At 41.2% G+C, this 21,667-nt stretch overlaps 1 protein-coding gene across 6 annotated transcripts in view; it reads right to left on the reverse strand.

The window, feature by feature from the left end:
• The window catches only part of AKAP9 (A-kinase anchoring protein 9), a 362,315-nt gene that overhangs the window by 29,503 nt on the left and 311,145 nt on the right, over positions 1–21,667 (reverse strand). For 5 of the 6 annotated variants that reach the window (XM_089686483.1, XM_089686482.1, XM_089686484.1 and 2 more), the window contains 9 exons: positions 20,253–20,762; positions 17,289–17,358; positions 15,002–15,126; positions 14,714–14,902; positions 14,423–14,611; positions 11,005–11,149; positions 7,344–7,566; positions 4,697–4,847; positions 572–1,234 (listed from right to left, as the gene is read on the reverse strand). In XM_089686483.1, coding sequence (XP_089542609.1) covers positions 572–1,234; positions 4,697–4,847; positions 7,344–7,566; positions 11,005–11,149; positions 14,423–14,611; positions 14,714–14,902; positions 15,002–15,126; positions 17,289–17,358; positions 20,253–20,762 — 2,265 coding nt within the window. The remainder of the gene's footprint in view (positions 1–571; positions 1,235–4,696; positions 4,848–7,343; positions 7,567–11,004; positions 11,150–14,422; positions 14,612–14,713; positions 14,903–15,001; positions 15,127–17,288; positions 17,359–20,252; positions 20,763–21,667) is intronic. The other variant, XM_089686479.1, reaches the window with a different exon arrangement.

Below are 21,667 nucleotides of genomic sequence, written 5' to 3' on the forward strand. Positions count from 1 at the left end.
CACGACCGTCGCTCTGCAACTGCCCTCCCCCACATCTCACCACATCGATTTCCTGCTGTCCGCCGCTGCTCAAAAGGTCCCTTCTTCTGGCGGGGCGGTACCGCCCTCCTAAAAATTGCCACCCTAGGCAAACACCTTGTCCCCCTCGTGGGAGATACGTACCTGCGTATTGTAGCGATTTAGTATTTTTTGTTTTGATGATAATTTTTATTTTTGTTTTGTAAACTATGCTAAAAAAACTCAAAAAGTACTACCTGATCATAATAAAAAAAAACAAAATCTCAGTGATCAGTGAGAGGGGGTGGGAGTTAGGGGTGAACTGGGAGGTTCATTTTACTCCCGGGTTGTACTTTACATCTTTTGACATATTAAGAACACAGGGAATGCATTGTTTTCAGTAAGTTGATTGACAAATAGACTTGCAATGTTAGAAGTAACAGTAAAGCACAACCATTGTAAAGCACTGCAGAGCAGAGAGCAGAGACTGCATGTATAATGAATATCAGTTTTGCATTTTAAAAAAATCACTTTTTGTAAGTCCCCATGACAAGAAAAAAAAAAAACCACTTACAGAACTTTGATCAGATTCCTTTTTCGCAGATGTGCTGTCCTGTCTTTCCTGTGCATTGTTCTGTAACCTCTGGATTGTCTCCCTCAGTTGTCTCTCCTCTGCCTGGTGTCTCCTGAGCTCAGCCGCCCTCTCCTGTACCTGGTGCTTGAGGTCTTCCAATGCATCTGTCAGTTCCTCCACCTGTCTCACAGCCAGTCTGCAGGCCTCCTGCTCAGCTTCCAGCTCCGTCTTTAGATTGTGCCTCTCCTCTTCCAGGTTCTGCCTCAGTTGTACACACTCCAGCTTATAACCCTCAACTTCACTCACCAGTTCAACTATACGACCATGTTTACTGTCCAGCTGACTCTGGAGTTCCTTCAGCAAGTCATCAGCTGGTTTTTGACCTCCTGACTGTCCATCTGTCTCGGAATTTTGTACATGAGCCTGTAGGTCTTGTCTGCACTCCAAAGCGCTGCTTAGCTCAGCTGAACGCGCCTTCTCAGCATCCAGGAAAACCTGCAGTTCTAACACTCGACTCCTTTCCTGAGACATTGCTGCATCGTGCACCCGTTCTGTAGAAACCATCTGTTCCTGGAAATCTTTCACCAACTTCCTTTCCTCTTCTAGTTGCTTGCTGATCTCCAGATTCTTCAATTTCTGCTCATCTAGAAGTATTTGAAGGTCCTGTTAAGAAAAAACAAAAAACAAAACAGACTGTACTAAAAAGCTGGCCATACACCTATAGATTTCTCCATCCATTCTAAACATTGCGGATGGAAGAATCTCCTGCGGTGGACTTCTGTATTCAGAGAGCTGAACCGTGTTTGTATCTGACTGGATGCAGGTTGTTGTTTGGTAGACAACTTTCCAACTGGCTCCTTTGACAAAAAATCTACTTTTGTAGATCTGGGTGTTGCCAATAGGACACACATGGAGTGAATTTCAACTATTTCAGCAGGAATCCAACAAAATCTGATGTGTGAATCTCTAGATTTACAGAGGCTACAGAGCTGGGATGAAGAGAAGGTAGGAGACAAGGACTGCTGAAGAAGGGAGTAGAATATCTTTCATTGTGGGGACCTTTCATACATTTTTTTTTACCTTACAAGATTGCTTTAAAGTGGAACTACACTGTATCTGAGCCCCACACTGTATCTGAGCCCCACAAACCAAAAACACTATTGAACTAATTTTTTATATTCAAAGCAAACTCCCCCATCCATCAGTGTCTCCATGCTTTACTATGCTGAGAAATCACCTTGAAAAACAACCCCCTAGCGTTACTGGTCATGGCCATCCAGGCTATACTAGGCCTAGAATCCAGGAAGTAATTGAAGATATTCAAATTTTTTTTTTTTTTAAAACAAGTAAATATGACATACTGTCCCATCTATTTATTAATGCTAGCAGCATACGAATTAAAGAGTAAGTTCACCTTTTAACAAAATAACAAATTCACTTTTTTTTGCAGGTGAAAAAAATGTGCATTTAGTATTTTTTGTTTCTGGAGTCTCTAAAGTATTGCACCAGGGATTAGCAGATTGCTGGTACCATGCAGGTGTCCTGCAGACCTGTCAGTGTATCTGTGTGCTCGTACAGGCAAGCAGATACTGACAGGAAGACTCAACGAACTACCATGGCGCTCCATAGCGCCGTGGTAGTTCATCGAGAACTAGAAGCCGACAGCCACAAAGGCTGTTGGAACTTGTAGTGTTCTCATTTGCAGAATACTGTGAATGAGTGATGTGACTGGGTGGGCAGAGCCTGGCCACATTTTTTTTAAATTGTGACAGCTATTGGGGGAGAAGATCCCCCTGCTAGTTGTCATAACGGAGATCGGTCCATTTGTTTACATGTTACACCCTGAGTATGGGTGTAACATGTTACGAAAAGTGAATTTATCCTTTAAAGGCTGGTACACACAGGCCGAATATCGGCCAGTACAACAGAAACCGGCGAACAATTGGCCAATGTGTACAGCAGCCTATCTGACAGAAGACGGAAAACCAGCATCTGATCAGCGATTGCAACCAATGGCTGTAAGCACTGATCAGTATGTTCTGGCAGGTGGACAGTCCTCTAGTCAGAACACAAGCTCAGTTGGGAGATCGCAGCACTAACATCGCTAAGTTAGTACGGCGATATCTCAGGTTTTTTTTTTGTTCAGGGTTGGGTTGAATGAAAATGAAAAAAAACAAAAAAAAAAAACCTCCACTTATGTACCGGGCATAAAAATAGTCAATGTTGATTGAGAGAGTGGAGTTCCACTTTAACCTTGCTAAATTTCTTGCAAATAACTGTTTACTGTCACTCTGATAATGCTTCTCACTACATTTAAACAGAAGTCAGCTAACCCTTCTACATAAAAAGGTTTTTTTTGTGGTGTCCTTTTAACCCTTTGGGAAGATTTCCCCTTACTTCAGGCCCAGTATCTGTTATCATTGGAACATAAAGAGAGAAGAGAGTCTCCCTAATGAGCCCAGACATCTGAATATATATATAAAAAAAAAATAGGCTACAGTTTCGCTTCAAGACCCCGACACATTTTCTTACCAATTATATTTACATTTGTAATGTAATTATATTTTGCTAAACTAATGTATCTTGCTGTACTGGTGTAACTTTTAACCACTTCAAATCCAGACACTTTTACCCCCTTCCTGTCCAGGCCAATTTTCAGCGCTATCGCGCTGTGAATGACAATTGCATGGTCATGCAACACTATACCCAGATGAATATGAATATTTCAGCATTTTTTTGAGACAGATAAAACTTTATTTTGGTGGTATTTATTCACCACTGGGATTTTTTTTTTTTGCTATATAAATGAAAAAGTCAAAAAATTTTGAAAAAAGTGTTTTTCTTATAAAATTTTGCAAATAAACCTTTCTTCATAAATCTTGGCCAAAACTTATTCGGTTATGTTTTTAGTAAAAAAAATAAAATAAAAATAACCCAAATTAATTTATAACCAAAAATTATAATTGTTCAAAAATGTATTTTACATTTTTATATTATTTATGTTTTTGTTTTTTAAACTTACTGTCACCCTAGCAGTACAGTGTCACCATAGTGACACCTTACTACTTGTTGGGGGTGATGAAGATTTTTTTTTTTTCTACACGGATTGCTTTTACCCCCCATAAAGGCTGTAAAAGCAATCATTTCTCCTTCTCTCTGGCTGCATTCTTGCATCCATTGAGAAATACTGCGAGAGCTGTGACTGGTCACAGCTTGTAACATGGTACAAGGCTGTTGTGAATAGCCTTGTACCATGTGACCTCTGTGATCATTCACAGATTTCACACGTAGTAAGCAATGATGTCAGAAGTGACATCTTTTTTACTACTATTCTTGTGATCACTGAATGGCAACCCGCTCCTGCACTGCTCCTGTCCGGCCGTTTCTGTACATGGGCCGGACGGGAAGTGGTTAATAACAAAATGTAAAAAACAAATGGCAATGTCCCAACTGATACATAAGTTTAGCAAACAGGAAAGGGAGAAATGATCAGTTTTAAAAAAAAATGTGCCTGCCTGCTCAACTTTTCATTAACCTGGATGTTAACCTATGTTTTGTAAACCTTAAAAAGATGGGGGTCTTGACAAACTGAAAATGGTAATATAGGACCCCCCCCCCCCCCCAGATCTGTTCCCAGCAAACCTGCAGGCCTCCGGCTCCCCTTCCAGCTCCTTTTCTGCCACAAGATATACCCAAGTCACCCAGGTTGATGGGCGGTCAGCATCATTCGACCTATAAGACTGAGGATGACCTGTGAGTGCAGGGTGTCATGGGCCCACCTTCTGAAGGGACATCACCACGGCACCCTGCACTTATAGTGTTAGGATACAGAGAATGACATGGATGTCACAACACCCTTTATCATTTCTTGTACCTTCGAGGACCACCCACTGGAGGGGAGGGCGATATATTGGTGGAAGACTAAACCTAGAGATGGGCTTCTATGGCTATGCACGGCTTGGTTTTTGGAATAAAACAAGCTCTCTGGTTGTAATGGGAAACTGTTGTGTTCTGGCATTACTGAAGCTGTCATAGATAAGCGCTACCAACTCAAACAACATGCAATCACCACAGTGCACCACCGAATTATGGTAAGGTTACGCCATGCACTGTTCCAAGTCTCACCTCTATATCCTCTTTTTCCTGCAGCTCTTTCAGTTTCCCCTTAGTCTGCTCCTTTTCGAAGGCAAATTGTAACTCTCTGCATTTTTTCTGCTCATTTGCCAGTGCTTCATTTAGGCTATCCAATTCCTCTCTCTTTTTCTTTAGTTCCAGCCTGTTTGAAGAAAGCAAAAATTGTATAGTGTATGGCACCGTATTCACAGCCATGATCCATCAATGTCAGAATTCTAAAGTACCATCACTAAATTACTCGGCCTTCGCCAATTATACTAAAATGGGGATAACGTTACAGTCAAACCTTCTGTTAAAAGGATACAGTTTTAACTCAAAATATTGAAAGAATATCTAAGCTTTCGAACAAAAAATGTAATATATTGCAGCTTACCAGTTCATATATATATATATATATATATATATATATATAGTGGCTACGATAGCTTTATTTTTCAGGCTTTTCTTTCACCTGGTGATCCTGTCAGCAACAAACCTCCTGTCCTGGCATGAAACCACTCACTTACTCACTGTACTGTATCTGTGCTGGTGCAGCATTCTTATACAAACTCCTCTCCCTCTATCTTCATAAGATCGGAAGAAGGTGTTCACAGAATAGAATTGGCAGGAGATAACTTTGCTTGAGATCTCTCAGTGTACCGGAAGTTACAAGCATAATGGATTTCTGGCAGGATCAAAAGGTATTTTTTTTGTACTTGCAGAAAGATTACTTAGCTTAAAAAAAAAAGAAGAAAACTAATGCAGCCACTACAACCAAGGACTGGTAAATTGCAATATATTAGGTTTTAGTTCCTGGGATTAGATAAACTTTAAATTTTGCCACTATCTGGTCCACATTTTCCTTGTGCTGTTGTGTAAAGCAAGGCATCCTAAAGCAACAGATTTAAATGTATAGATTTAACCCCTTGATGCCGACGTAACACAAATATGCGGCCTCACAGAACGGAGCTTTTTTCTGTTGGGCCGCATATTTGCGTACCTGTCTTTGTGCTGGGAGTGCACCACACGGAGTGCTCCCAGCACAAAGACCACAGTGTCACGGAGAGCACCAGGGCCTGTTCTAACGATCGGGATCCGGGACTTCCGATTCCAGGTCACATGAACACTGTGATAACCTGCGATTGGCTATCACAGTGATCATTAACTGCACAGCCCGGCCCCCTTGTTTTTTTCTCTCTCTATGAAATGAAGAGATACATTGTATATCTCTAGCTCCCAGCATAGAGAAAAAAAAATATGTTTGTAAAAAAAAAAAAAAAAAGATAAATATTAAAAAATAAAATAAAAAATACCTAGATCAAGGTTTGATCTAGTTCAGTGCCAGGGTTAGTGTTTGGGTCAAGGTCAGGGTCAAAGGTCAAGGTCAAAGGGCAGGATTAAAAAAAAATTGGTGTCAGTGTGTTTTAGGTATATATTTAGGTAAAAAAAAAAAAAAGAAGACAAAAACAAAATTTGAACTATTGTTTCTGGGCTGTACTACGGGTACAAACAACGAATAACATACACATATATGGTATCGCTGCGATCATCAAGAGTTGGAGAATTTATTTTGGGTTGTTCTTTGGTGGTAGGTTATGGTATTAACAAGAAACACACAGCTAAATAAAAAAAATATATTTTTTTTTACTATTTTGGGCCAGTTTTCCTTTGATAATAAAAAAAGTAAGGAGATATCCATTACCATTTATCACCAAATGAAAGCCCAATGTGTCCTAAAAAAAAAACAAGGTATAATTCATCTGGATGTACAAAGTAGTTGTGATATGTACGGTTTTACTAACACATGTCAATGTTGCAAAATTGTGCTTAGGCCAGGGGCGGACTGACCATTCGAGCACTCGGGCACTGCCCGAGGGCCCGGGGTCAGTAGGGGGCCCCATGAAATGCCCCTGGTACCTTTTATAGGCTTTTTTGAGTGTGGGCAAGAACATAGGGGCCCCATGAGTTGTCAGTCCACCCCTGGCTTAGGCATTTAGATTTGTTTTACCCTTAGGCGTGAAGGGGCTAAACTACATATAGAGAGCTTATTTACAAGATATCCACCTCGCCCATAGCCCCTTTCAGAAATACACAGACATCAACTGATCCCAAAGAAGGGTGGCTGTTGACATCAATGCAGTATGCTGGACTGATCCCAGCTGGAAAAATCATGCAGTGAGGAGAATGCAGTGTGTTTGGTAGGATGGATACTCCAGAATGACTGGTAACAAATGATTTGACCAGATATCAAAGTATACAGGCCAAAACTAGTGATTTGTGATAAGTTATAGAATTGTTTAGTCCAAAAAAGGCAAGATATTGCAATATATGGCCTCCCTAACCCATGGAAAAAATACATTTACAAAATTTAGAAGACAAAGGATGTGCTCATAAATGTTCTGATGGCATTTCAATATCTCCATCTCTCCAAATAAACATTTGTTGGTCTAAACTTTGATAGCACCAGAGGCATAGACCAAGTGAGGCTGTACATTTTTAATTACCAGTCCCAAATACTATAGTTCAGCTCCAAATTTATGCTATGGATAGGTGTGAAATACTTAAAGCCTGGGCATGGTTTGCTACCTTTACATTTGTTTTCCTAAAATCTCTTACTAAAAAAAAAATGAAGAGTGTCACTTGATGAATAGAAGATTACCTGAGAGACTCCACCTCTTTAAAGTGCTTGTGCTGCAGCTTAAGATTGGATTCAAGTTCCATCTTGGTTAGTGCAAGTTCATTTTTTATTTCAGCTGCTAAAAGTCTCTCGGACCCCAGCTGCTCCTGTAACTCTCCAGCTTTTGATTTCATGCTCATGAGCTGCATGTGGAGTTCCTGGGAATGAGAGGCCTGCTCCTGCTGAATGTAAAGTGGTCCACCTGCTGGAAAAAAAAGCAACCATTACTAACATAGCCCTTCCACAAAGAATAGCCATTATACAGTTAAGCCACCGGTCACATCAAAGCCGATTTTTAAATCGTGTGACTTGCAGTGAAGTCGCACGATTTCAAAATCACCGATTTCAGTTGCGATTTGCAAGACATCTGACACAGATGTCTATGCAAATCGTAACAAAAGTAGTGCATGCTCTACTTTAGAAATCGGTGAGGCTCCAACCAAGTCGGAACCGTACCAATATGACCGCTCTAATAGCGGACAATCGGGTGTGACTTGGCATATGATTTGCAAGTCGCAGGGCATGCAAATCGCATGCCAAATTGCACCCATTGTGACCGGGGTGTGAGAGAGAGAGAAACAAACAGTTTGTGCTAAAGGTTTTTATATATATATATATTTTTATTTTTCATTTTTTTTTACAACGCAAAGATATACTCCCATGACAGGTCCAACCTCTTATAAGAAGGACATATACCCCCTATGAGAAGTCCAAACTTTTTAAGGCAGGGCATGTACTCCATTGGTCATGCTATACCTGGATAAGTAAAATTATTTAACATTTTAAGTAGGAAAAAATGTATATGTTGAGGCTCCATGCAGTAAACCGCAGGACATGTATGCTAAAGAAAAAAAAAAGAAAAAAAAAAAGAAAAAAAACATTTGAGGGTTTTTAAGCTCAAACCTTGATATTTAGAAACACTCAAAAAGGAAAGCCCATTCATTTAAATAGCCCCTGTTGACATTTGAGCATTTTGTCACCTGTAGCAAAACGCCTGTCTCTCATAAAAATGCATGCACTGCTTTTCAGGCAGATTTGAATGTTTTTGTACCCAACTGACTTAAATGGAAAACATCTGAACAGCAAGAAATGCACAATAATAAGTGTTTTTTTCACACGTTTTCAGCTCAAACAGCAGCTCCCCTCCCCTTTTCTAGAATCACTGCACAACTTATAAACACATCTTGTGATCAAAATGAAGGCGAATCTTCTGGAAGCTGAGACATTCATTGCTCTCATTCGTGGTCACCCCTGCATCTATGATCTCAGGGATCTCCATTATAAGAGCTGAGCAAGAACCATCAGAGCCTGGGAGGAAGCAGGATGAAACTTGCTGCCCCAGTGGAAAAGCTACACTGCTCCCCAGATCAAGGAGAAAGGTACAGAACTTCTGTGTACAGCAGCCATGCGCTTGATTCAGCTTTTCCTGTTGTATGTGCCTAGGACACAACTATACAGGTTTCTACTGGCCACAGCAAAAACACCTAATTGAAAAATGCCTGAAAAAATGCATAGAATATTTGCAAATCTGCTAATAATAATAATAATAATAATAAAAAAAGCTCAAAAATGCCTGAAAAAACACTTGAAAAAAATGCCTAAAAATACTCAGCTCAGTGTGGATATACAGTCAGGTCCATAAATATTGGGACATGGACACAATTCTAACATTTTTGGCTCTATACACCACCACAATGGATTTGAAATGAAACAAACAAGATGTGCTTTAACTGCAGACTGTCAGTTTTAATTTGAGGGTATTTACATCCAAATCAGGTGAACGGTGTAGGAATTACAACAGTTTGCATTTGTGCCTCCCACTTGTTAAGGGACCAAAAGTAATGGGACAGAATAATAATCATAAATCAAACTTTCACTTTTTAATACTTGGCTGCAAATCCTTTGCAGTCAATTACAGCCTGAAGTCTGGAACACATAGACATCACCAGATGCTGGGTTTCATCCCTGGTGATGCTCTGCCAGGCCTCTACTGCAACTGTCTTCAGTTCCTCCTTGTTCTTGGGGCATTTTCCCTTCAGTTTTGTCTTCAGCAAGTGAAATGCATGCTCAATCGGATTCAGGTCAGGTGACTGACTTGGCCATTGCATAACATTCCATTTCTTTCCCTTAAAAAACTCTTTGGTTGCTTTTGCAGTATGCTTTGGGTCATTGTCCATCTGCACTGTGAAGCGGCGTCCAATGAGTTCTGAAGCATTTGGTTGAATATGAGCAGATAATATTGCCCGAAACACTTCAGAATTCATCCTGCTGCTTTTGTCAGCAGTCACATCATCAATAAATACAAGAGAACCAGTTCCATTGGCAGCCATACATGCCCACACCATGACACTACCACCACCATGCTTCACTGATGAGGTGGTATGCTTAGGAACATGAGCAGTTCCTTTCCTTCTCCATACTCTTCTCTTCCCATCACTCTGGTACAAGTTGATCTTGGTCTCATCTGTCCATAGGATGTTGTTCCAGAACTGTGAAGGCTTTTTTAGATGTCGTTTGGCAAACTCTAATCTGGCCTTCCTGTTTTTGAGGCTCACCAATGGTTTACATCTTGTGGTGAACCCTCTGTATTCACTCTGGTGAAGTCTTCTCTTGATTGTTGACATTGACACACATACACCTACCTCCTGGAGAGTGTTCTTGATCTGGCCAACTGTTGTGAAGGGTGTTTTCTTCACCAGGGAAAGAATTCTTCGTCATCCACCACAGTTGTTTTCCGTGGTCTTCCGGGTCTTTTGGTGTTGCTGAGCTCACACCTGCGTTCTTTCTTTTTAAGAATGTTCCAAACAGTTGTTTTGGCCACTCCTAATGTTTTTGCTATCTCTCTGATGGGTTTGTTTTGTTTTTTCAGCCTAATGATGGCTTGCTTCACTGATAGTGACAGCTCTTTGTATCTCATCTTGAGAGTTGACAGCAACAGATTCCAAATGCAAATAGCACACTTGAAATGAACTCTGGACCTTTTATCTGCTCATTGTAATTGGGATAATGAGGGAATAACACACACCTGGCCATGGAACAGCTGAGAAGCCAATTGTCCCATTACTTTTGGTCCCTTAACAAGTGGGAGGCACATATGCAAACTGTTGTAATTCCTACACCGTTCACCTGATTTGGATGTAAATACCCTCAAATTAAAGCTGACAGTCTGCAGTTAAAGCACATCTTGTTTGTTTCATTTCAAATCCATTGTGGTGGTGTATAGAGCCACAAATGTTAGAATTGTGTTGATGTCCCAATATTTATGGACCTGACTGTAGCTTAAAGGCTGGTGCTCTGGTTTAGCAAAGGCCACGTGATGTCTAAAGCTCACTGGAAACTGGAGTGTTTACTTATAGGCTTGCCGTGCTACAATTATATTTCCCCCCAAAATCCTTTTTGTTCTTTCAGAGAACGTTATTTTCATACATCTCGGGACCAGTAATTTTGTACCCAAGTCACTTGTAGCACTTTCCAAGATGAGCAAAGACTGAAACAATACCATACATGGGTCTGTATTTTGGGTTAGGAAAGGCAGAGTAATAAAACACATACATTCACTCAAGTAAAAATCATTCAAGTCCTTAGTCTCTTTTTGAAGAAGCTTATTTTCATATTTCACAATGAACACATACAAAGCATGTACCTTCTGTGTTTTGATGAAACATTGACTGGATGCTGGGATCACTGTGCAGACTTGACAGCTGGGCACGGAGATCTTGAATCTCAAGTAACAAACTCCGCCGGTCTGCATTTTGTATACAGTCCATGGCATTGATCTGCTCCATCCCCTGATAGGAAATGCAGAGAGGTAAGTAACCAGGCACAACCGTGGCTGCCTTTAAAAAGTCAATGAAAGCAATGAAACTAACAAATAATCATACAGGAGAGCCATTCTCCAAGCAGCATAAATCAAACAAGGACTTTTTTCTTTTTCTGGTTGATCTTGTATTATTTTATTAAAAAGCACACATTATTTGATTTAAAAGCCCAACTTACCATGTTTGTACTTGCCATAAATTCATTTCTTGGAGTCCACTGACTAAAACAAAGTCTTAAACCTTCGGGTATACCCTTGTGTACAGGAGGATTGGACACAGGCACACATAGAACACAGGTGTTAGACCTGTGTCCCTCCATGGACTGAAAAAGGATTTCACAGTGAGTACAAAAATCCTATTTTTTTTATCTTGTCCTTTGAGGACACAGGTCTAACACACAGGACACAGAAAGTCTAAATTTTTGAGATGTCCAAAAGCATTCCAACTGAAGGGTGGGCAACACAGCAAACAATCATCAACAGGCCCAAGAAAGAACAACAGAGAGCTTGGGACTGCTTGGAGATCAAAGAGCCTCCTGTACTACCTTGTGCCCACAGCTGGTAGATCTTAGAGAATATGCGAACAAAAGACTAGGTGACAACCTTGCAAATCTGGGAAACAGTTGCTTTATGCTGAAAATCCAAGAAACACTCACAGATCTAAGAGTGCACCTTGACAGGCAAGGGTGGATTCCCAATCTTTGAGGCCATATGTTTGAAAAATGGTCTGTCTGAGCCACCTTGAGATAGAACAGAAGAAGGGGTGCTCATCCAAAAAAAAAAAAAACAAACAAAAAAACAGTAATCTGTTTTTCTGAAACAAACAGTGGCTGAGAGATAAAAAAACTCACACAATCTGAACCGCATCCAGACAATGGGGTTGATTTACTAAAACTGGAGAATGCAAACTCTGGTGCAGCTGTGTATAGAAACCATCCAGCTTCCAGTTTTGTTTTGTTTTTTTGTCGAAGCTTATTTGAACAATCTGAGGTTAGAAACGGATTGGCTGCCATGCACAGCTGCACCAGATTTTGCACTCTCCAGTTTTAGTAAATTAACCCCAATGAAGGAAAATTTCCTTCTGATGAAGTGAAGCTGGACAAAGGGACTGAGAGGCAGGAAAACACTGTCCTGGTGGAAGTGAAATGCAGAAACTACCTTAGGCAAGGAAGTCCTGAGTCTCAACACCACCTTGTCCCTATGCAAGACCAAAAGGTGTTCTTGCAAGATAAGGCCACCAGTTCAAAAAATAGCCTTGCAGAGGTGATGGCTAGAAGGAAGACCACCTGGTGGGTGAAAGTAGAAGAGAGAGAGGTCTCCAATGGTTTTAAGTGGCAGTTTATGAAACACAGAGGAAACTAGATTCAGGTCTCACAGAGTCACAGGAGAATAAATTGTGGAAACCCCAAGGGACTGCAGAATGGGCTTAATCAATCAAGTGAGATGACAACTGAACAGAATAGGACTGACTGACAACAGAGCTGGAACACTTCCAGGTGTGCTGATCACTCCCACTGCTGAGGAAGTCTGCCTGACCATTATCTATGCCTGGGATGTACAAAATAAACAAGGCAGGAACTTGAAGTTCTGCCCAAGACAAAGTTTGATCTGCCTCTTTTGCTCTGTCCAGTCTCCTGGTGGTTGACAACACTGAGGCTTTGTCCAACGGAATCCAGATTGCATGACCTTCCAGCAGGATGGTCTAGTGCTGCAGATACACACAAATTGCCCGTAGTACCTGTTGATTGGAACATGAAGATCCCTGCCCAGGACTCCTCCCCATCCTGACAAGCTGGCATCTGCCATAAGGATCTCCCAGAAGATGAGAAGGACTTTTCCAATCCTAGAATTGGATTTCTGAGGCATCAGGCCAGGAACAACTTTGTTCCTTGAGGTCAAGTGAAACAGTCTGTCCAGAGGCTTGGCTGACTTGTCCAACCTCACAAATTCTCTCCCATCTCTGAGTGTAAGGGTAGGCAGCAAAAATCTTCAGGTGATCTCTGACACTCAAGCTTAGGTGTCAGATTAAGATAGGGTTACTTATTCTAAATATGGGTGAAATATAAATAAATAAATCAGCCTACATAATAATAATAAAGGTTCAATATTCATATTTCTACATAAGCACTGTTGTTGCTGATTCTCTTTAAAGGAACACTATCTTAAATGTTATTATTTAGACAACAAAACATCACATTAATACCAATATTTTTCCACATTAAATTGAATTGATTATCATTTTTTTAATCGCTTAAGTTTCAGTGGGGGATTCAGGTCATACTACCTTCGTCAGCCCCAGCTATACAGTTAACATATGTAGTCTGCAGCAATTTCTGTTAAAGTTTATCAGTACTGTAAAGGAGATCAGATATTGAGGTCTGATGCTACAGACTGTATATTGATTTTGGCTGACCTCTCCAATCTTGTATCAATGAGAAATGGAGGATGGAAAAAGCTTTTGTCTAAGTGTTTTCTTCAACTAACTTAGCATCCACAGCTTGAGTAGTAAAGCCCATTCACTGCCAGCATGCTTCAGAAGACCCTTGCTCTCTGTGTGGAAGCAGTGGACTATCTACAGATGTCCTACATGCCCCCTACTAATATAGAGCTCTCCAATAAACAGGGAACATGAGCTATGCTGACTGCAGAGCTATTCATTTTATTTTGCAGGGGGTGTGAAGGGCCAATGCAGAAAGTCCATTTTACGCACGCACGCACGCGCACACACACACACACACACACACACACACACACACACACACCAGTCCCTAACCCTCAAGGAGCATACAATCTAAGGTCCCTAACTCACATTCACACACATACTAGGGCCAATTTAGACAGGAGCCAAATAACCTACCAGCATGTCTTTGGAGTATAGGAGGAAACCGGAGTACCCGGAGGAAACCCATGCAAGCACAGTGAGAACATGCAAACTCTAGGCAAGCCGTGCCATGGTTGGCTTGATTCAAACCAACAACCCTAGTGCTGCCAGGCGGAAGTGCTAACCTTTTAGCCACTGTGCTGCCCCAAGTTAGAAGTCAACTGGCTACCATGCACAGCTGCACCAGATTCTGAGTTCTCCAGTTTTAGTAAATCTACCCCAAGGGTCTTTTTTTTTTTAGCCAATTAGATGGAAAGTTCTGTGGGCTTTAATGGATTAATACATCTCTAAAAACATATTTCTTTTTAATTTAAATTATAAATATTCAAGATTTTGTATTTTTGCTCTATTCCTGCATGTCACCTGCTCCTGAAGCCTGTGCTGCATTTGGTTAAGTAGTGAATTTGCATCACATTTGCCCAGTGAAGCCAGCTGAGTGTGAAAAGCAGACATGAGGACATCTTGCTCCCTCTGGAAGACTTCCTGAATCGCTCGCAGTAGTTCCCCTCTCCAGTCTGGCCTGAGGTCATGGAAGCCTGGCCTTGTATGAGCCTAAGATATAGAGCAGAATTTATATAAGCTGATACATTATCAGTTTGAGAACAAAATGTGAAATAAGACAGTCTGTCTAGCTCCCACATACTGCACACCAACCTCTGAGTCCTTGTGAATCTGCATCTTAGCAATTAGATCCTTCAGAGATGCAATGGTTTCAAGCATAGCTTTCCTCTCCTCGAGCCAGGGCCGAGTCTTCACAGTGAAAATTGGCTCCTTGTCAGGACTGGTGGCTTCTGTCAACGACAGCACCTGCATGCCCTCCTGGTGGACGGCTCGCAACAAGTCCTGCAACAAAATACTGAATAAGTACTGGGAGCACGCTAGGCACATTTATTAATCAGTAATAAATACATTCAATAAGGCATGCCTCTTTATTGGGAGTACCTTGATCTTGCTGGGAATTAACTCTGTATGGATATCATCCTCATCACCCCTCAGTCCTTCTGGTATCTGGTCAAAGCTCTGTGCATCATACGTCCCCTGGCTCCAGTCACATTCTGTGCCAACATCTAACAAATAAAAAAACGTTTTTACACTTATTACCATAAAGAATACATTTGACATTTTGGGGAACTGAAGTGTAAGAAGGGCAGGGTCACTCCCTGTGTATGAGATCTGAAAAGGGCACACAAAGGCAGGCAGCCAAATTATTTAAAGCTGCAGTCCAGGAATGCAGCCAATTTGCAATATGTACTGGGTTAAAGTCCAATGAAGTGTATGCCACCTCATGGACTTGTCTCTTTGATTTACAACTGACAGCTTTATGGAGTACTGGGTGTCCAACTATTACTATGCTCCCAGTGCTCTGACAGGAGTGATGCTGCTTTTTCAATACAGCAGATTCTCTACCTGGCCCTTCCCACTGTTATCCATTTTCATAAGACTTTGTATTCTGTGAATGGATTCACGTAATACAAAACTTTCCATGACTAGAAGAGAGGAAGGAAGAGGTAGGCAGAGCGAATGCATGTGACTTTACAGCTGCAAAAGCTGAGACCAGGGAGTCCAGCATTGGAAGTATACTAATTACTTTACTCCCAGCACCCTGCAAGAATGTAAATTGGAAATGAAATGGGTAACTACACGAGGTGGTATGCACCTTGTTAGACCTGACCAAAAGTAAGCCAGCACATTTTAAAAAGTGGATGAATTCCTCATTTTCAGTTTCATAGAGGGATAGAGGGTCTGGGTTACAAATAATGTTTAGAAAAGAGGGCACCTGCACCCTACTATTGAACCAACAAAGAGGCATAGAAGACAGGCAAGATGAGTGTTTGTTCAAAGAAATCAGCTGAGAATTGATTGAGTTTTGAAGCTCTTGGGGCACTCTGCAAGGTATGCGACTACTCCAGCAAGCACCTGTGTCTGCTTTTTGCATCTGGTGAACACAGATTCATGTAATGTATATCTAAAACCAAAAACCTTTGCTTTTCGTTTTGGATAAAGGATGGCAGAGCTGTTGTCAAGCTTTTTTGCAATTTGGGCCACTTAAATTCTTGCCCTGTAGACTCACCCAAAAACACATAGGCTGTGCCAACTTGCACTACAGTAGTAATGAAACAATGTTTCAGGGAATGTGGCTATCAACATTGTCACTGCTGATTCACCACCTGTACCTGTGTCACTCAGCACCTGGCTACACCTCATCCTGCCCACTTTTTAATAGATTGACAGCACTGCCTCTACTTGTTGCGAAAACCTGTCCAGTATGAGCTGCAGTGTCTGGGAGGGGGAGCGTCTGAGACACAAATGAAGGAGTATTTGGCTCAGAGAGGGAAGTTAAAGGAAGTTCTTTGTTTATTTTATAAGCCTTGTGCATCGCATAGTACGTGAACTTGGTACTTTACGTGTTTAAAATAAATAAATGTCATAAAGGTGCCTTTATTTTGTACTTTAAAGTAAAAGAAAGAAAGTGATGTTGAAGAGGTATATACTTAGATCAGGAGAGGGTAGGTCTTCCCCTATTTTATATTACAGTACAGAATAAAGTAAAACCCACTAATTTCATGTCTACTCCAATGGGACTAAGGGATGGACACAAGTACAATGACTTTAAAGTATAACTAAAGGCAAAACATTTTTATTTTGTTTTGGATAGAGTGGAGAGGGATTTTTGTATTACTTTCTGTGCCCCGTTAGGGAGATTCCCCCTCTCTATTTGTCCTGTTTTTACCATTAACATTGAAAGTGAAAATAAAAAAAAAATCTAAAATTTCAGGTATTCCCCAGAAAAGTAATAGAGTGGAAATCTTCCAATGGGGACACTAGTTCTAGTGACCTGGGGGGTCCTAAGGGATTCCCTTAATTAGCAGGGATTTCCTCTCACTTTTTGTTTTAGCTATGAGACAGGAAGTGAATTTAAATCTCTCCAATGGGACAAAGATGACATAAAAAATGGACAGGGCTTATATCCCTTTATTACTCTATCAAAAATGAAAAAAAAAAAAAGTTTTCCTATAGTTCTAATTTAAAAGTTCTGTGTTTGCCTTACTGCGTGCATAAGTGTTTATGGGTATGGTAGCAGCATAAGACTTTAAGCTCAATGTGTAAATGAACTGTAAGAAATTAGGATTCTTGGGTCGCAAGCAAATAGCCATATTTAACAGAAAAATCCCAAATACAAAAAGTTCCCTATTCAGGAAGAAGAAAAAAAAAAAAAAAAAAGGCTTACCACTAGAGGCAGCATCTGTGAAGTGATATGATGTGGACAGCGCAGAATCAGGCACTCCGCCTCCTCCTCCCTGAAGCATAAAACATAAATGGCTTATTTACCAAGATGTGTGCAGAGTTCTATGCTGAACTGAAGCATTTGGTTAATCTTAAACATTATGACACAGCAATACGAAAGCTAAATTTTAAAAATTTGAGCATCTCAAGGGTAGATTTTTACTGGAACCTACTAGTATCAGAGGTTTGAGGCTTCATAATGGGCTTTTCTTCCCCGGACATGATGAACCTTCAATATAGTTGCAGGGAAATTACAGGCTTCCCATAAAATACACATAAATATTGCATAAAACAACTCATGCAGACTCCACCTCCGCAACATCGCCAAAATCCGCACACTCCTAACCCCAGAAACCACTAAACAGCTCATCCACTCCCTCATCATATCACGACTCGACTACTGCAACTCCCTCCTTACTGGCCTGCCTCACCGCTGGCTATCCCCGCTTCAGTCCATCCTGAATACGGCTGCCAGACTCATTCACCTTTCCAACCGCTCCATCTCCGCCACCCCCCTCTGCCAATCCCTCTACTGGCTTCCGATTGCGCAACAGATCAAATTCAAAATCCTAACACTGATGTACAAAGCCGTCCACCATACTGCCCCGTACTACATCACTGACCTAATATCCAAGTACCGCCCAACACGCACACTCCGCTCCTCACAAGACCTCCTTCTCTCTAGTTCCCTGGTCTCCTCCTCCCATGCCCGCCTCCAGGACTTCTCCAGGGTGTCACCCATCCTCTGGAACTCCCTGCCCCAACCCATCAGATTATCACCTACTCTCCTCTCCTTTAGGCGCACCCTGAAAACCCATCTCTTCAGGGAAGCCTACCCCACCCCCTGCTAACTTGCCAACCTCCTCCACTCTTCCTACCACTCCATCCCCCACAGCTATCTCCTCCTGTACCACTATCCCCTCCCTCCTAGATTGCAAGCTCCAAGGAGCAGGGCCCTCGATCCCCTCATGTTTTGCATTGTATTGGTTTTGTTCTGTCACATGTTCTGTCCCCCTTTGTAATGTACAGCGCTGAGCGAACTATTGGCGCTTTATAAATACTGTATAATAATAATAAAAAGTGTTGGCAAAATTATGACCTGTCCGAAATATTACGTGAATGCGGAATTCCCTGTAACAGTGTTATAGGGGTAGACATATAGGCAAATGTAAGTAAACAAGGCAGAATTAGATGACTATGAGTTATCAGATACACAAAAAGTAATTGTCCAAACTAACATTCCCAGGGTGCGTACAGCCATTTGATGACAATCTACTAGTCTGCCCTGGCAGGAAGGTTTAAAATTTATGTTCAGCCAAAAACCTTTTTTTTCCCCCTAGTTTTACATAGAGCCGGAAAGAGAAAAAATCCCTAATCAGGGCTAACAATGGCAGAGATTTAGTCCTCATGCATACTGGATGTTTTTACAGCTGCTGTTTTGGGTTTTTTTTCTACAGCCAGTAAACTCCCCAGCATACTATCCTAGGTGTCCATGCACACAAACTGTAATCAGCGTTTTTTGGCAGGGGTGTTTTATGGCTGGAAAACAACCCCAGAACTAGTGGGTTTCTAGAGGAGTATTTTAACTGTAAAAATGCTCTAACATTGAAAAACGTTTTTGGATTTTTTTTGTTTTTGAGCAAAAAAACTGCTAAAAGACCGCAAACGTGAAAAAAGCAGCAAAACGAGAATGCAAAAATGCTAAAAAACACATTCTGTTTTCTATTTCTATGCTCCTGATGCAGATTTTAACCTCACTAATGTCTGATGAAACTGTTGTCAGCAGGATGGGAAGTGGGTGAAAAAATCTCATTAAAAAGGAGCCCCAGACAACTGTAAGAACCATAGCAGCAAAAACCTGACAGGAGCCGCCCTCCCAGCAGCCCTTTAAGTGGTGGAAAAACTGATAATGTGATCATGGTGACTGGCTGTCACATGGCCAGAAACCCATCCCACTGGCTCCTGGTTGAAAATGGCGACTGGAGGCCATCAGTGGCAGCTCAGTCAGTGTGCTGGGAGCTATTTCTCAGCTGACAACAATGTAGCCCCATGGATGCATGTGTGGCAACTCGGCTTTAGTGCCCAACCACATGTATGCATTAGGTTGGTAGGAACAGTTTAATGTCTCTGGGTGCTGGCAATGGCTCATCAGGGAAGCAGTGATTAGATGGTTTTCCTCCTGATAAGTCGGCCCCAGAAGTGCCAGCAATGAGCCAGTCTATCTTATCTTCATAGCCCCAACATAAACCGTTGCAAAATGTTATAAATGCCCATGGGTAGTTGATTCAAGTTTTAAAGTCCAATCGCTTTCTTATGTCTATGGTGGCCTCTACCTGCATAACAATTCTTTCCGTGCACAGATATGGCTAAGGCTAGGTTCACACCTATGTATGTTGCGTTTGAGCGGTTTATGCATTGCGTTTCATATTTGCACTTGTGTTTTTGCCATGTTTTTGATGCATTTTTCTTTTTTTTAAAAAAAATTTCTTGTTGCTATGCAGATTTAAAAAGTGGCAAAAACGCAATGCATGTTTTTCTGCAGCATTTCCATTGAAGTTTAAAAGAAGGTTCAAATATGTCCCTGACCCTTTCCAAAAAACGCATGTGAAAATGCACAGGTGTGAACATGTCCCATAGGAAATCATGTTAAATGGTCTGTACTGCGTTTCTGCAAAATGCAAAACGCTGCAGAAAACGCTTAGGGTAAAAGTAGGTGTACACACGCCACCAAACTTATTGAAATCAGGCGTTTCAGCCTCACCCATGGTAAACCGGTACTTAAAATCAAGCACGAGGCCAAGCAATCTCCATAGACAAACATTGGCATAAAATGGATTTTCACAACTTTTGGCAATATGTGCATTTTAAAGTAATTTAACCATTTTGTAGACATAAGGAAAAATCTTACAGGAGATTTCAGGGCTTCAATAACAGCTTTCAAAGCGTCACACTCATCTGTAAGAGCCTGAACAACGGTGTACTGTTCTCTCCTTAGAGAGTCTGCTTCTGAAATATGTCTGGACTCCATATCCAGGATCTCGGCAGCATGGAGTTCCTGCATTTGGCTGATCTTCTCCGTGTACTGCTCCATTATTTCTGCAACCTCATCAGAGGAACTGCTCAGTTGCCCAGTCTCCAGGTCATTCTGGACCCCAACATGCTTCCTTGGGATATGAGAGGTCTGGTTGCTGTTGTTAACACTTGGGATTCTGTCAGTCTGTGAGGAGGAGGTGGTTCTGTCCAGTGTAGTCCAGTCCGGGCTCTGCACACATGGTAAATCAATATCTGACATGCTTTGGAGCTCCTCTTCCTGAATTTCTCGCTTCATGTAAAATGCCAACTTCTCCTCTGCATTGGAGAGACATTTCTTTACTTCTCTGAGGTCTTCTTCCAGATGGACTAAGCTAGAATCTTTTACCTGGAGAAACACAGTTATAGGTAATAAGTAGTTACTGAAGGTTTCCTGTTCATAGTAAAAAGGTAAAGACATACATTCCTCCTCCAATGTTTTATTAGCTCCATCTCTTCTCAGTGGCATTTCAACTATCCTATTACTGCCAGGTGAGCATACATACAAGATGGTGGTATCTATAAGAACTCCAGTGTAGTACAAAAGCAGGATGTTTTTTGCAATACGGAGCTGTTGATCATGTGCTTAGATTAGTGATTCTACAATGACAGTAGGATTGTAAAGTACGCATATAAAGGCATCTTAAGAAATCTTTTTGTGCAAATGGGAGCACCAAAATCTGAAGTTCCCAACAATGCCAATATGAACTTTACTTCCTAAGTCAAGCGCAGGAGAACCCCTCCCACAGCTTCCTAAATGGATCATTATTGTGATAATGTAGCTAGGATCACTGACTAATGAAGCACAAGAGATGTGAAGGGGAGTGCCTAGGCCAACTCATAATTAGCGTGGGATGCAGTTGACATTTAAAAGGATGAGTTCACTTTCTTAAAAAAAAAAAAAAAAAATTAAATAGAAAATAATATACTGTGTATATCTACACACACTCACCAGCCACTTTGTGTTACCAAGCAATTGAACAGGTGTACCTAATAAATTGCTAACCAGCCAATCACATGGCAGCAAGTCTATGCATTTAGGCATCTAGACATCTGAATACGACCTTCTGAAGTTCAAATCGAGCATCAGAATGGGGAAGAAAGGGGATTTAAGTGACTTTGAAGGTAGCATTGTTGTTGGTGCCAGACAGACTGGTCTAAGTATTTCACAAATTGCTGATCTACTGGGATTTTCACTCACAACCATCTCTAAGGTTTACAGAGAATGGTCCGAAAAAGAAAATACCCAGTGAG

Source organism: Staurois parvus, unplaced genomic scaffold, assembly GCF_062004578.1.
Source record: "Staurois parvus isolate SC_StPar_1 unplaced genomic scaffold, SC_StPar_1.0 ptg000400l, whole genome shotgun sequence".
Lineage (NCBI taxonomy): Eukaryota > Metazoa > Chordata > Amphibia > Anura > Ranidae > Staurois > Staurois parvus.